Below are 12,803 nucleotides of genomic sequence, written 5' to 3'. Positions count from 1 at the left end.
TCTTTAAAGACGGCATTACTCCTGGCTCTTGCCTCAGCGAAGCGCATCGGGGACTTGCACGCGTTCTCGGTGAACGACGACTGCATCTGTTTCGGACCGGGCGATTGCAGCGTCACTCTCCGGCCGAGACCGGGATACGTTCCGAAGTCACTCAATACACCGTTCAGGGCACAAGTTGTTTCCCTGCCCGCCTTATCTGCTGAACCGTCAGCCTCGGATGACGCTGACGCCCAGACCGCTGTGTGCCCGGTCAGGGCTTTGCGGATGTATATGGATCGCTCGGCCGCCTTTCGTCAGTCGGACCAGCTATTCGTGTGCTTTGGTGGATGTAATAAGGGACATGCTGTTTCAAAACAGAGGCTTTCTCACTGGATTGTGGACGCAATTGCTTTGGCTTATAAATGCCAGGGTAAGGATTGTCCCCTTAACATCAGAGCTCATTCTACGAGGGCGGTTGCCTCCTCGTGGGCCTGGTCTAAAGGGATGTCTATCCAGGATTTATGTCTTGCTGCTGGCTGGTCTTCTCAGAACACATTCGCCAGGTTTTACAAGCTGGATGTACGGTCCGTAGCGTCTCAAGTGCTTTCGGTAAGTTGAGTTTACTCATGTACCGTGAAACTGTGATCCAGTGCAGTAGCTACCTTTAGCTAACCTGTTATGGTTATTAGGTTCATACAAGTTGTCACCGCGAAGCCGTCGACACTGTGTTTTCTCTCATGCTTGAGTGCTTAATGTGTTGTGCCTGCCCTGTCACTGTCAGTGCAGACCTCACGTTAAAATTCTTGGGATATGCAAATTTTGATAGGGTTGAAGCTGCCGTCTCATTGGCCTACCTCGGCCTATCAGATGTGTGTATTCCTAAGCGGTGCGGCTATTGGCTAGGAACTGTTGTATACGCTTATGTGACAAGGGGTTCCCCGTCTGGGCTTATCTTCTCTGCTCTCACGGCGTGATTTTATACAGTTCCCATATACGTCACAGTTGACGTAATGTCGAAGTTACCGCCTTGAAAGGGAACGTCTCCGGTTACTATGGTAACCTCGGTTCCCTGAGAGGCGGGAACGAGACATTACGTTAACCGCCGTGTCGCTGTTTGATCAGCTGTGCCAGCGTTCAGTCGTGATTCTGACGTTATTGCCACGAACCCATGCATTTATACTGCCCGCAGCCTGTCAGTATTTGCATGCTTCGCGTCAATTGGCCAGCTGTCCCCAGCTGGCGTTAGCCCATAAGATTTCAGCAAAATGGAGAAGGGAGGAGTTCCCATATACGTCACAGTTGACGTAATGTCTCGTTCCCGCCTCTCAGGGAACCGAGGTTACCATAGTAACCGGAGACGATTTAAATTCTCTCAAATCTCCTTCAGATTTTGGAGGCTGTGATGAACCTCATGCAGGTGCTGCAGGAAATGTGTCAGAACATCGAAGGCCAAGATAAAGGTCAGTGTTTTCTTCCTATCCTGAATGCCATCTCTTATTTTTAGGTGTTCATGTGATATTCATAAGTTTCATAATGTGAGTCAAAGCAATCACCTGGAAATAATGAAGAGTGGGATTTTATTTTATCCATCTGGATTTGATTGGATCAAGAAACATGGACTGTCAAATCATTGATTCATATTTTATAATTAATCACACTGAATTTTTTTGTAAGTTTTTGAAAGAGTCTTCTGCTCACCAAGGCGGCATTTGATTAAAGATACAGTAAAAACAATAATATTGTGAAATATTATTACAATTAAAAAGTTGTAATCTATTTTAAACTGAAATTTGTTCCTGTGATCAAAGCTGAATTTTCAGCATCATTACTCCAGTCTTCAGTGTCACATGATCCTTCAGAAATCATTCTAATATGATGATTTGCTGCTCAAGAAACATGTCTTATTATTGTTGAAAATTAATGTTGAAAACATTTATATTTTTCGGAAAACCGTGATACATTTCGTTTCAGGATTCTTGATGACTAAAAATGTAAAAAACAACAGCATTCATTTTTTTATTTTATAAATGTCTTTACTGTCTTGTAAAGTGTCTTTACTTTACTTTTGACCAATTTAATGCATTCTTGCTGAATAAAACTATTATTTTATATATATATTTTTTTTTTTATATATATATATATATATATATATATATATTTATATATATATATATATTAATTAATAGGGTCAATTTTGATTTCATGTTGACTTTGGCTTAAAGTTGTTTTTCAGTGTGAAGTAATAATCCTCTCTCTTCTGATTTTCCTACCCAGAATACCTGTGTAAATACACTGTGCCCTGTCTGCTCGGAGTGGTGCGAGCGTTTGGCCGCTACAGCAACACAGAGGAGCCACTGCTGTCTAAACTCTTCCCACGGGTCAGCCCTCAGACCTTGGGCACAGGAGAGGGGACGGAGGTGACCCGACGACGATCCTTTAACGATTTCCGCTCTATCCTACCCAGCTCGTTCCTCGCCGTCTACCCTACCGACTCTTTAAGCCGTAAAACCAGCAGTGTTCCCAGCATCTCACAACAGGTACCGAATGCATCTTCTCCCTCCACCATAGGGGCTTTCAACCCAGTAGTTCTAGGAACTAGCCACCAGGGTGGTTTCCTGAGTACTAATGGTTCCCTTAGGAAAGTTTTCCTGGTTGCATTCACACTGAAGTGACTTAAGCCGCGATTGTTGTTGTGACTTTTATTTTGAAGGCGCTGAGAAGGCCAGCCAGAGCCTGAGCAAACAAACAGTGCTCGCATTCTCCATGTTCATTACTTTAAGATCTGTCTAACAGTGCTGTCTAATACATTATTAGATAGAACTGTTATACATAGAAAGTAGACAGCATATGAAAAGGTATTAGTGTTTGCCGTGTGTTTGCTGTCTAGTGTTAGCCTGGAAATCCAGACCTAAATCTGAAAGATGAATGGTCTGGCGTCGACTAATGAAAATCAGCCAGCTCGAGGGGCGGCACCAAGCATGCATTTGAAAATCTCACTGCACGCAACTGGATAACACTAGGACCAATCACAACAAGTTATCGCTTAGCTACCAGCGGAGCTAACTGGTAGATTAAACTCTTGCCGTATCCGGTCGGCAAAACAGCAAAAACGCCCTTCTTGCAAAGGAAGGATTCGAGCGGCGTCTTCTGTTCCTCTTTTAGATAAAAAGCCAAGTCTAACTCGTTTATTGTAGCGGCCAAAGCCGTTTCAAACAACTGGTGTTCATCCATAGCCATCTTGCAATGTTTAATAATGATTTCGACGTCACAGCGCTGTCGTCTTCTGTTTAGCTCGCCTCTGGCCCGCCTATATCAGATAACCCGATGTGATTGGTGCAGCTCAGATCGAGGGGCATATTTAATGAGCATCATTACTCAACGCCAGAGTAAACTCACTGAGCAAATTCAACTTGTGCTCTCGTGAGAACTCTGGATTTCCAGGGTAGTCTAGTGTCGCTAGCTGAGCAGAAATACATAATCATGTTTCGCTTGGTCCCCTCAAAGTTACGTTGAATTTTCTCCTTAGCGTAAAGGTTCAGAGTCCCATCTATCACTGTTTACCATGATCGTTTGTGGAGTAAATAAATAGGCTGTAATCTGTGTGTTTCCACAGTTTTTTTTTTTAAATGGCGGGTGCTGGTGTTTCCCATGCGTTCGGCCAATCAGCTTACACTAACGTCATGGACAGTTCCTATAGTGCTGGTTTAGACACTACTCTGAAGTAGGAGCTACATTAGTTCCTCCAAAAGTAGTTCCTAGAACTAAAATCATTCCTAGTTCCTGCGTTGAAAACACGCCAAAAAAACGGGTACTTCCGCCAATAGTTCTAGGATCTATGAAAAGGTTCCTCCGGTGCAAAAGCCCCTCATGAGAGGGTGTCTGCTTCTTTAAAACGAGACTGCAGCGATCAGGACATAAACTATATAATGCCAACCAGTGTGATCGAATACTCTAGAGTAGCACACACATACTTTGGATAAAAATCATTCGTTTTCACAGACAAGACTTAAGCTAGTCCCAGACTAAAATGCATGTTTGAGCAGTTTTTTTTATATTCTTTATTTTCAGTCAGCAAAATAGAATTACAGAATAAAATTAGTAATAGTAGTTTTTTTTTTAAACAGAACATACATACTTTGAACAATTAGAAAAAAACCAAAAAAAAAACCTTGTGCATTACAAAATATACAAATAACTACATTGACTGGGACATAAAAGGAGAGGATAAGCAGGAAGACGGGAAAATAAAACACAGGATCATTAATTCAGCACCTCTACGAAGTCTGATCTTAATGGCCTTACATATTTGACCCCTCTGGCCCAGAGACTTACAAATATACTTTTCTTTAGACGAATGGGAAAGGTCATTTGCTTCCATTACATATATCTCATTTACGATATCTATCCATTCTGAGACTGCGGGAGGGTCGGGAAGCAGCCAACGTCTTGTAAATGCTTTTTTGCAGGCAGATGTAAGAATGGCATATAAATACATGTTTGAGCTGTTTTAACTGAAAGCAACTTGCCCTGACGTATCTAAAAATATGTCATTGTCATTGTTTTGTCACAAGATGCACACAAGTAATGTGTTTTTTTCTAAGGAACGTTTACAAAAGCTACTTGGATGTCCTAACTGTACTATGGCCTAATCTGTGAAACCAGACCTATATGATTTAGTCAATAGGTTAGTTGAAATGAAATTGTGATTTGTGTGTGTCTGTAATCATGACCTCTTTGTGCTTTATAGGCCAGTCCAGAGCGTGCCGGACTTCCTCCAGGTTCCCCTTCTGACCCTTCTGCTCCTTATTTTGAAGGTAACTTTAAAAAGAACAGCGTTTTTACAGGTTTGCCTACTTAGTATTTATTAATACAATTGACATGTTTGGACAAGGTTTTGATGGCCACGAGTGCTGTGTGGGTTTGATGTGTCGTGATGTGGTCTTGTTTGTGTGCTCCAGCTGGCTCATACTTGCCCGACGGCAGCGCTGTGGACCCAGACTACTATTTCTCCACCATAAGCTCGAGTTTCTCCGTCTCGCCTCTCTTCACGGGCAGCAACAGTAAAGAGTTTGATGTACCACTGGATTTACTGAGGCAGCTTCTGCAAATGGTCAGTGTTCTGCAGTGCCTTTAGATACAGTTTATTATATTGTACTTGTATGCCACTGGTGTTTTTATGTTTACTCTGTTCTTGTTCTGTATCTTCTTGGATAGGTTGAGCACTTTGTGTCAGAATCTTTTATGAAGACACTGGATCAGAATATGGTTGCAGTTCTAGAGGTACATGCTTTGATTCAGATCCCACTGCTTTATGTTTGTCCTGTTCAAAAGACAATGTGTTGATTTGTGGACCTTTGCTCTTTGTTACAGGTCAATGCTGCAGCTAATCTGAACTACAAGACGTTCAGTGATCCGCTGTATGTGGCCATTTTTAAGATGCTGAGGGACACTTTATACTACATGAAAGGTAAATGTAGTATAAAAGTCAAGTCACCTTTATTTCTGTAGCACTTTTACAGTAATAAACAGGAAAATAATGATTCAGTGATGCAAACAGAATTCAGTTCTACTATAAACAGAACCAATCCTGACCTCCCTGGGGCCCTAAGCAAAATTCTGTTTAGGGCTCCTCATACCTGACCCGTGAGCCATGAACCATTTGCCATTGCCACACAGTCACACCTGACACACTACAATCCCTCCTTTTACTAGTTCTAGTGAAAATGTAATTCCTGATATCAGAAGACATTGTTACTAGTAAAAAGTTCATTCTTAATATCATGAATTCACATTTTAAATAGTACAAATTGAATTATTGATATCAAAAATGCATATCCTGTGAATGAATAAAGGCTAAAATGGCTCCATAGCATGTCACTGTGTTTTAAATGATAAAAGTAATTATTGATTCTTGATGGTTATTATTTACTGAGGGATGTGCATCCATATTGACCAGCAGGGGCGTCGGACTGGGGGTAAAAACCAGTACTGATTACCAGGGCCCCAAGGGGAGAGAGGGCCCTTGAAAAGTCAGGAATTTTCATTTCCTAATTAAATTTCCTAATGAATGTCAGATGAAATGTAAAGTTTGTGTATTGGCTGAATAACTTGGTTGATTGACTGACTGGTCCCACCCCTTGCTAATGCGCCAAATGGTTTAGTCCATCTGCACGCATTTTGTTTACGTTTGTTAGTTGAGCATCTGGTGGAGCGCAAACTTCTGCTGTAGTAATGTCTTTCTTAAAGAAAGCCAATTCAGACCAACAAAAAAGAAAGGAAAGACAGGTGAAGGAAAGAAAACAAAATGAGGGGAAACAATTGGTAACTGACTTCTTTTCAAAGAAAAACAAGCACAAACTAACACGAAATCTATAGTGCTAAACTGCTTGAATATCTCAGCGATCGTTTGTGCTAAAAATGAACTGAGACAACCCATTGAAAGAGCAGAACATACACTTTCAGATGATAATTTGGTTATACATGTAATCTGAGGTAAAGGCTAAATAAATAAACTGTACACTAACAATGTTGTTTGAATACAACACACCATTATAATAGCCTAAATTGAAACCTGTTTAATTTTAAATTAATAGGCTATAATATCTAAAATTAGCAATAATTAGCAAATTTATTAGCCTGACTACGTCAGACTTCGTACTTCCGCTCAATTTCAGTTCGCTTCTGTACTCAGTCTGAGATAGCGACCTATCTCCCAGTTTTCCTCCGGCCTCAAAACAGCCGGCCAATCAACGAACAGAGGGCGGGCTGAGAGCCGTGACGTAGACGCTGATTGTACCGTGGATGCGTAGATTTACTTCACATAATCTGCAAAAGCCGTTCACAGCCATGTTCACGCCGGTATTTCGCTCGATGGTTTTGTTTTCGCATCATACATGTGTTTACAGTGGAAGTTCGATGCGGCTGAGCATGCGCATAACACACGTCATAACCAAACGTTATGTGATTGGCTTACGGGTAACCAATGATTTTAAACTTCAGACAAGCGCCCCGCGAGAAAGAAAACGCTTTTCAATTATGCCCTTCCAGACTCTGTCTAGTACGAAGCAAAGCGAAGTAGCAGAGTTTGGTATTACCAGGCTACAAATTTATAGCCTACATTGGGAGTTATATATACAAATTGAGGAACATGGGGGATTGGGGGCCCATCAGGACTGCCTATGCATAGGGCCCGGGATCTTGTGCTACGCCCCTGTTGACCAGAATCTCCAGCCAATCAACATTTTAAATTCAATGGAGCCTATAAATCAATAGTCAATGTGAATACATTGTTTTCCATATTGCATTAGTGCAGAGTTGTAACTAAACCTTGACTGAAAGACTAGATAATCATCGTCTTGTTTTAAAACTATAATAAGGAGTGCCATCACGCCCATATTGTACTGGTCCCGACTCACAACAGATGTTTCTGCTGGAAAGTGCGCGTTTCATTTCATGAACGCATGTTAACGCGTGACGCGGTCATCTTTTCAGAGCTGCAGTTTATAAACAAACACCGTTGTCCTTTGTCGTTTATTAAACATAATAAATCAACTCACATCAACTTAACTTTAGCCTACTGTTCTTTACTGACATCAAACTTTGAGAGGAGAGCACACAAGTCTACCTGATAACTGTTGCCACAATTGTAATTCATGGTGTTTTTTTCTCTCTCTTTTTGTGACCAGAAGGATAGTTCCGCTTCATTTTCTCATCGATATTGTAAACATTGATTGACACGAGGGGGAGGGGGGGCCTTGAGTAATTTGCGGGGCCCTACACACCTTGCGTAGTGTGCATATAGGGCTGATCGGCTCTGACTATAAAGCAGCTCTAAAAAGACAATAGTGTCATTATTCAACTGAAATAGTATGTCAATTATTATTTTTTTGTTATTCTTTATTAATGATAATACAAATTATTGTTATATTATTATATATAATGTTTTTTAATATTTATTATAATAACAAAATAACTACAATTTATTACCAATACAATCAAATAATATGTTGTCCTGTTATTCTTATTCTTATTAATCTATATTAATAAATCACAAATAAATGAAATTCATGAAAATAACCTTTCAAAATATATAATATTTTTGTGTTATTATTTTTATTATTATTCATAATGTATTATATTCAATATTATAAATATCAAACAAATTAATTAATTAATTATTTAAATGAATAGTAGAAAATGGGTATAAATGCTTAGATAAATGGCATAGAATAAAAAAAAAAAATTTAAAATATTGGGGGATTTCACAAAAATATTTAGCATCTCTAAGACTTGCAGCTTTCAATAACTCCAATAGCTCCAGTAACTCCTATAACTGTTTGTGTTAATGTGACTGTTTTGTGTGCTCAGACCTGCAGGTGTCGTACGTGAAGGAGGTTCATGACTTTGTTCTGGAGCAGTTCAGCAGCAGTCAGTCGGAGCTGCAGAGGATCCTGCATGACGTGGAGTATCTGCACAGCGAGCTGAACCCGCTCAAGCTGCGCTGCCAGGCCAACGCCGCCTGCGTGGACCTCATGGTCTGGGCCGTCACGGAGGAACAGGGTGAGACTGAGGGAGTATTCTGGGATCATTTGCTGCATGTATGTCATGATACACTCGGCTCATTCATTTATCGGCTTGTTTCTGCCAGGTGCGGAGAACCTTTGCACCAAACTGTCTGAGAAGCTGCAGTCTAAGACGTCTAGTAAAGTCATCATCGCTCACATGCCTCTGCTCATCTGCTGCTTACAGGTGCATCCTGAGTTTTGCCCCTCTCACAATGCACTAAGGGAATTATTATTTTGAACATTTTGGGGTTGAAATATGATATTTCATGTATAATTGTGCTACATGTGTTCTCGAAACAGGGTCTCGGACGGTTGTGTGAGCGTTTCCCTGTGGTGGCTCACTCAGTCACCATGTCTCTAAGAGATTTCTTGGTTGTACCTTCACCTGTGCTGGTGAAGCTCTACAAATATCACAGTCAGTACACCACAGGTGAGATCTTCCCCTTGACAAAGTCTTGATTTTGGGCTCTACTAGATTAGGTTTTCATACTTAAATGTTAAACAAACACATTATTTTCCCTCATGTTCTGCATTGTTGCAGCTCGTCTCTTCCCAGTCTGTCAGTAACGCTCTGTTTAGTTCCTGTCTCTATGAAGCCCCTCCTTCTGAAAAACACACTGTGCTATGATTGGTCGGCTGGATCAGTGTGTTGTGATTGGTCAAGCGCTTCGAGTGTGTTTGGGAAATGTCCCGCCCCTTATCATAACCGCCAGTTTAACACACTACTAACTAACTCAACCAGGCCCCGCCCCTTTATTTTTGCGTATTAATTATTTAAATGAGGAATATTGTGACGTGTTCGTTCCCGGAAGAAACTCAAGACTACAATGGAGGCGTTTCAGGAGTTCAGAAACACTGACACTGATATAGAGAAGAACTCCCGCTGGAGGGACTTCTGACCTTTTTTATGCTCAAACAGCAACATTACACACTAAAGAAAGATGAATGTGTAAAGAAAAAGCATAAAAAATATAAACAGTTGGCTCAGTGCAAGTAGTCTAACTCCATTTCCCACTAAACAGGAACAGGTGATATCAAGATCCATGTGACCAATGAGCATTCCCAGTCCACCTTCAGTTCTCACGCCAGTAGGAAGAGTCAGCCGTCCATGTACGAGCAGCTCCGAGACATCTCCATCGACAATATATGCAGGTAAACCTCCTCTGTACTTTTGAAAATGTTTTCAGATGAAAGTTATGCCTAATTTCTGTACATAATTTACATAAAATTAATCCTATACAATATGTGAGATAACCAAAACATAGTATGCCAAAGATGTCCGGAAAGCAAGTGAGAATGTGCATGTCTAATATTGCCAACAATTCCTTTGGATTGCATTGTGCAATTTAGCATTTGCAATTTTATGACTTTGTGACATGCAATTTTATGTGTTTCAATAATGACATGCTACTGTTAGCATTAAGAAATTAATGCTTTTATACATCAAGGATTAAACTGTTTAAAAGTGTAATTTAAGACATTTATAATGTTACACAAGATTTCTATTTCAATTCAATCTTGTTCTTTTGAATTTTTTATTCAGCAAATAATCGCAAATGATTCTATAGTATGATTTTGCAGTTTTTCATATGGTTAACCACAGTTTCTAAACACTAATAAGTAACTATTTTTGTTAATCCAGGTGTTTAAAAGCAGGGTTGTCCATGGACTCAGTCATCGTTGAGGCTTTCCTTGCCAGTCTTTCCAATCGTCTTTACATCTCGCAGGAAAATGACAAGTATGTTCTGACAGTAAATCAAATCTCATTCATCTTAATCCAACTTTCTTTCTTATTGTTCGTTAAATACTTTGTCTTTTAAATCATTATTTTCAGAAGCTCTCATCTAAAAGTAGCCTAAAATGTCGGCATGAAACAGAAGTAGTCAGTCAATAGTCTCTTCTTCCCTATTGTGACGTATATCTGAGTGAAACGGCTTCCTGAAAGGAGAACAAATGTAGGGCGGGAATTGAATGAATGGTTGTGGTTTGCTATTGGTGGATATCATGTGAGTGACAGGTTGCCCCGCCCTCGTCATCAGAGAAGAGGGAGGGGAAGTTACTCTGATCTAAGATTATGAGGCACATGAATTAAAAAAAATGTTGATTGTGCACGGATAAATCATTTAAAATAAATACTGCTGTATTCCATCAAATATAAAAATTCCATAATGTATAAAAGTGAGAAAAACATTGTGTGTCTCTCTCCCGCAGGGAAGCCCACCTCATCCCAGATCACACCATCCGAGCATTAGGGCACATCGCCGTGGCTCTGAGAGACACTCCCCGTGTGATGGAGCCCATCCTACAGATCCTACAGCAGAAGTTCTGCCAGCCGCCGTCCCAGCTGGACGTGCTCATCATAGATCAGCTGGGCTGTATGGTCATCACCGGGAACGTACGCCGCACTTCTGTCTTCTGTCATAGGGAGTGTTTTGGTCAGTCTCCTAGTGCTAACGTCTCCTTATATCTGTTTGTCTCCTACAGCAATACATTTATCAGGAAGTTTGGAACTTGTTCCAGCAGATAAGTGTGAAGGCCAGCTCGATGGTCTACTCCACCAAAGACTTCAAGGATCATGGATACAGGTGATTATTCCCTGGGGATTTCTTTGGTATTTTGGCGTTACCAAGGGCGTGTGGATGGAGAAAAATCATATTAATCTCAATAGATAATATCAAGTTGTGCCCTAAATTATCCAGAATATTCTGTTTCACTCATAAATGTCACATCATAGTTTTTTAATAGTCAAGTCAAGTCAAGTTTATTTGTATAGCGCTTTCACAATACAGATTGTATCAAAGCAGCTTCACAGTATTAAATTAAAATAATACAACAAAGTTTGTTTCAAGAGGAATTTATTGATTGATAAAATTAAATTAAATATCCCCAAAATATCCCCAACTGAGCAAGCCAAAGGCAACAGTAATAATACGAAGTAAAAAACTTACGCCAAGTGATAAACAACACTATGTCAGCAACAAACAATATAAATAAATAATAATAATAATTACAAATTCTGGCTCAATTAACAATAAATAAAGAACTAATTTAAAAAAGATATGTACTGTATATATATATATGTGTGTGTGTGTGTGAGTATTATTACTCCAGTCTTCAGTGTCACATTATCTTTCAGAATTTTTTCTAATATGCTGATTTGCTGCTTAAGTTTCATGCATTTGTTGAAACCATGAAACACGGCAATTCATAATTATCAGATCAAAAATGTAAAAAATAAATAAATAAAATAAAATAGGACACATTAAATTAATCAAAAGAATATCCTGAAAACATGTAACATGGTTACATCAAATATGAAGCAGCACAACTTTTTTTCAACACTGATAATAATCATAAATGTTTCTTGAGCAGCAAATCATCATATTAGAATGATTTCTGAAGGATCATGTGACACTGAAGACTGGAGTAATGATGCTGAAAATTCAGCTTTGATCACAGGAATAAATTAAACTTTAAAAAATATTAATTTAAGAAACAGTTCTTTTAAATTTTAATAATATCACAATATTGCTGTTTTGACTATTTTTAAGTATAAGAGACGTCTCTCAAAAAAACGAAAAAATCTTAATCAAATGATGATTTCAAACTTTTGATACATTAAGATATAGATACATACACATGAAAATTACTGACAATAACAGTAAGCATGACACTAGCGCATCACAACACATAAATGCTTTTCATATTTACCAAGTGCATCTTTAACATGTCAGATATCTCAGTATTGTCGTGTTTGGTGCAGACACTGTTCTCTGGCCGTGATCAACGCTCTGGCCAACATCGCAGCGAACCTGCAGACAGAACAGATGGTGGATGAGCTGCTGGTGAATCTGCTGGAGTTGTTTGTGCAGCTGGGACTGGAGGGGAAACGAGCCAGTGAAAGAGCCAGCGAGAAGGGTCCGGCCCTCAAGGTATCGTGTCTTCAGATTAAAGTCCTTTATTGCTATCTCTCTACTTCATTGTAGGACAAGCATGTGTAGCATGTTTTGCATTCCTAATATTGGACTGCTGTTGTCAATGCAAAGACATCCTGAATGTCACATGATAATAAAAGAGGGAATGTAGAAATGCAGTGTGGTCTGCTATAGAAAGGATTGTTTTAATTCAGGCCAGATCATTAGTGTTAATGCTGTAATAGGATTTGTCCTTAGAATTCACAGGTGACTGTTGAAAAGTCATGAAATATTTAGTTTCTAAATTGGATTGTTTGAGTAAAGTATTGTTTCTGCTTTTAAATAT

At 39.5% G+C, this 12,803-nt stretch overlaps 1 protein-coding gene across 4 annotated transcripts in view; it reads left to right on the top strand.

Moving 5' to 3' along the window:
- The window catches only part of pi4kaa (phosphatidylinositol 4-kinase, catalytic, alpha a), a 47,324-nt gene that overhangs the window by 7,594 nt on the left and 26,927 nt on the right, over positions 1 to 12,803 (top strand). For 2 of the 4 annotated variants that reach the window (XM_082157639.1, XM_082157637.1), the window contains exons 5-18: positions 1,367 to 1,439; positions 2,254 to 2,516; positions 4,727 to 4,793; positions 4,938 to 5,089; positions 5,194 to 5,259; positions 5,350 to 5,446; positions 8,347 to 8,538; positions 8,627 to 8,727; positions 8,844 to 8,973; positions 9,566 to 9,695; positions 10,186 to 10,281; positions 10,755 to 10,938; positions 11,028 to 11,128; positions 12,307 to 12,475. In XM_082157639.1, the coding sequence (XP_082013765.1) occupies positions 1,367 to 1,439; positions 2,254 to 2,516; positions 4,727 to 4,793; positions 4,938 to 5,089; positions 5,194 to 5,259; positions 5,350 to 5,446; positions 8,347 to 8,538; positions 8,627 to 8,727; positions 8,844 to 8,973; positions 9,566 to 9,695; positions 10,186 to 10,281; positions 10,755 to 10,938; positions 11,028 to 11,128; positions 12,307 to 12,475 (1,821 nt within the window). Of the gene's footprint in view, positions 1 to 1,366; positions 1,440 to 2,253; positions 2,517 to 4,726; positions 4,824 to 4,937; positions 5,090 to 5,193; positions 5,260 to 5,349; positions 5,447 to 8,346; positions 8,539 to 8,626; positions 8,728 to 8,843; positions 8,974 to 9,565; positions 9,696 to 10,185; positions 10,282 to 10,754; positions 10,939 to 11,027; positions 11,129 to 12,306; positions 12,476 to 12,803 lie in introns of all 4 variants that reach the window. The other 2 variants (XM_082157638.1, XM_082157636.1) reach the window with 1 other exon arrangement.

Source organism: Leuciscus leuciscus (genome assembly GCF_965113295.1).
Source record: "Leuciscus leuciscus genome assembly, chromosome: 24".
In the NCBI taxonomy this organism is placed as follows: Eukaryota; Metazoa; Chordata; class Actinopteri; order Cypriniformes; family Leuciscidae; genus Leuciscus; species Leuciscus leuciscus.
Note: the sequence above shows the minus strand (reverse complement) of the source record. Positions and strands in the feature narration are given on the sequence as shown.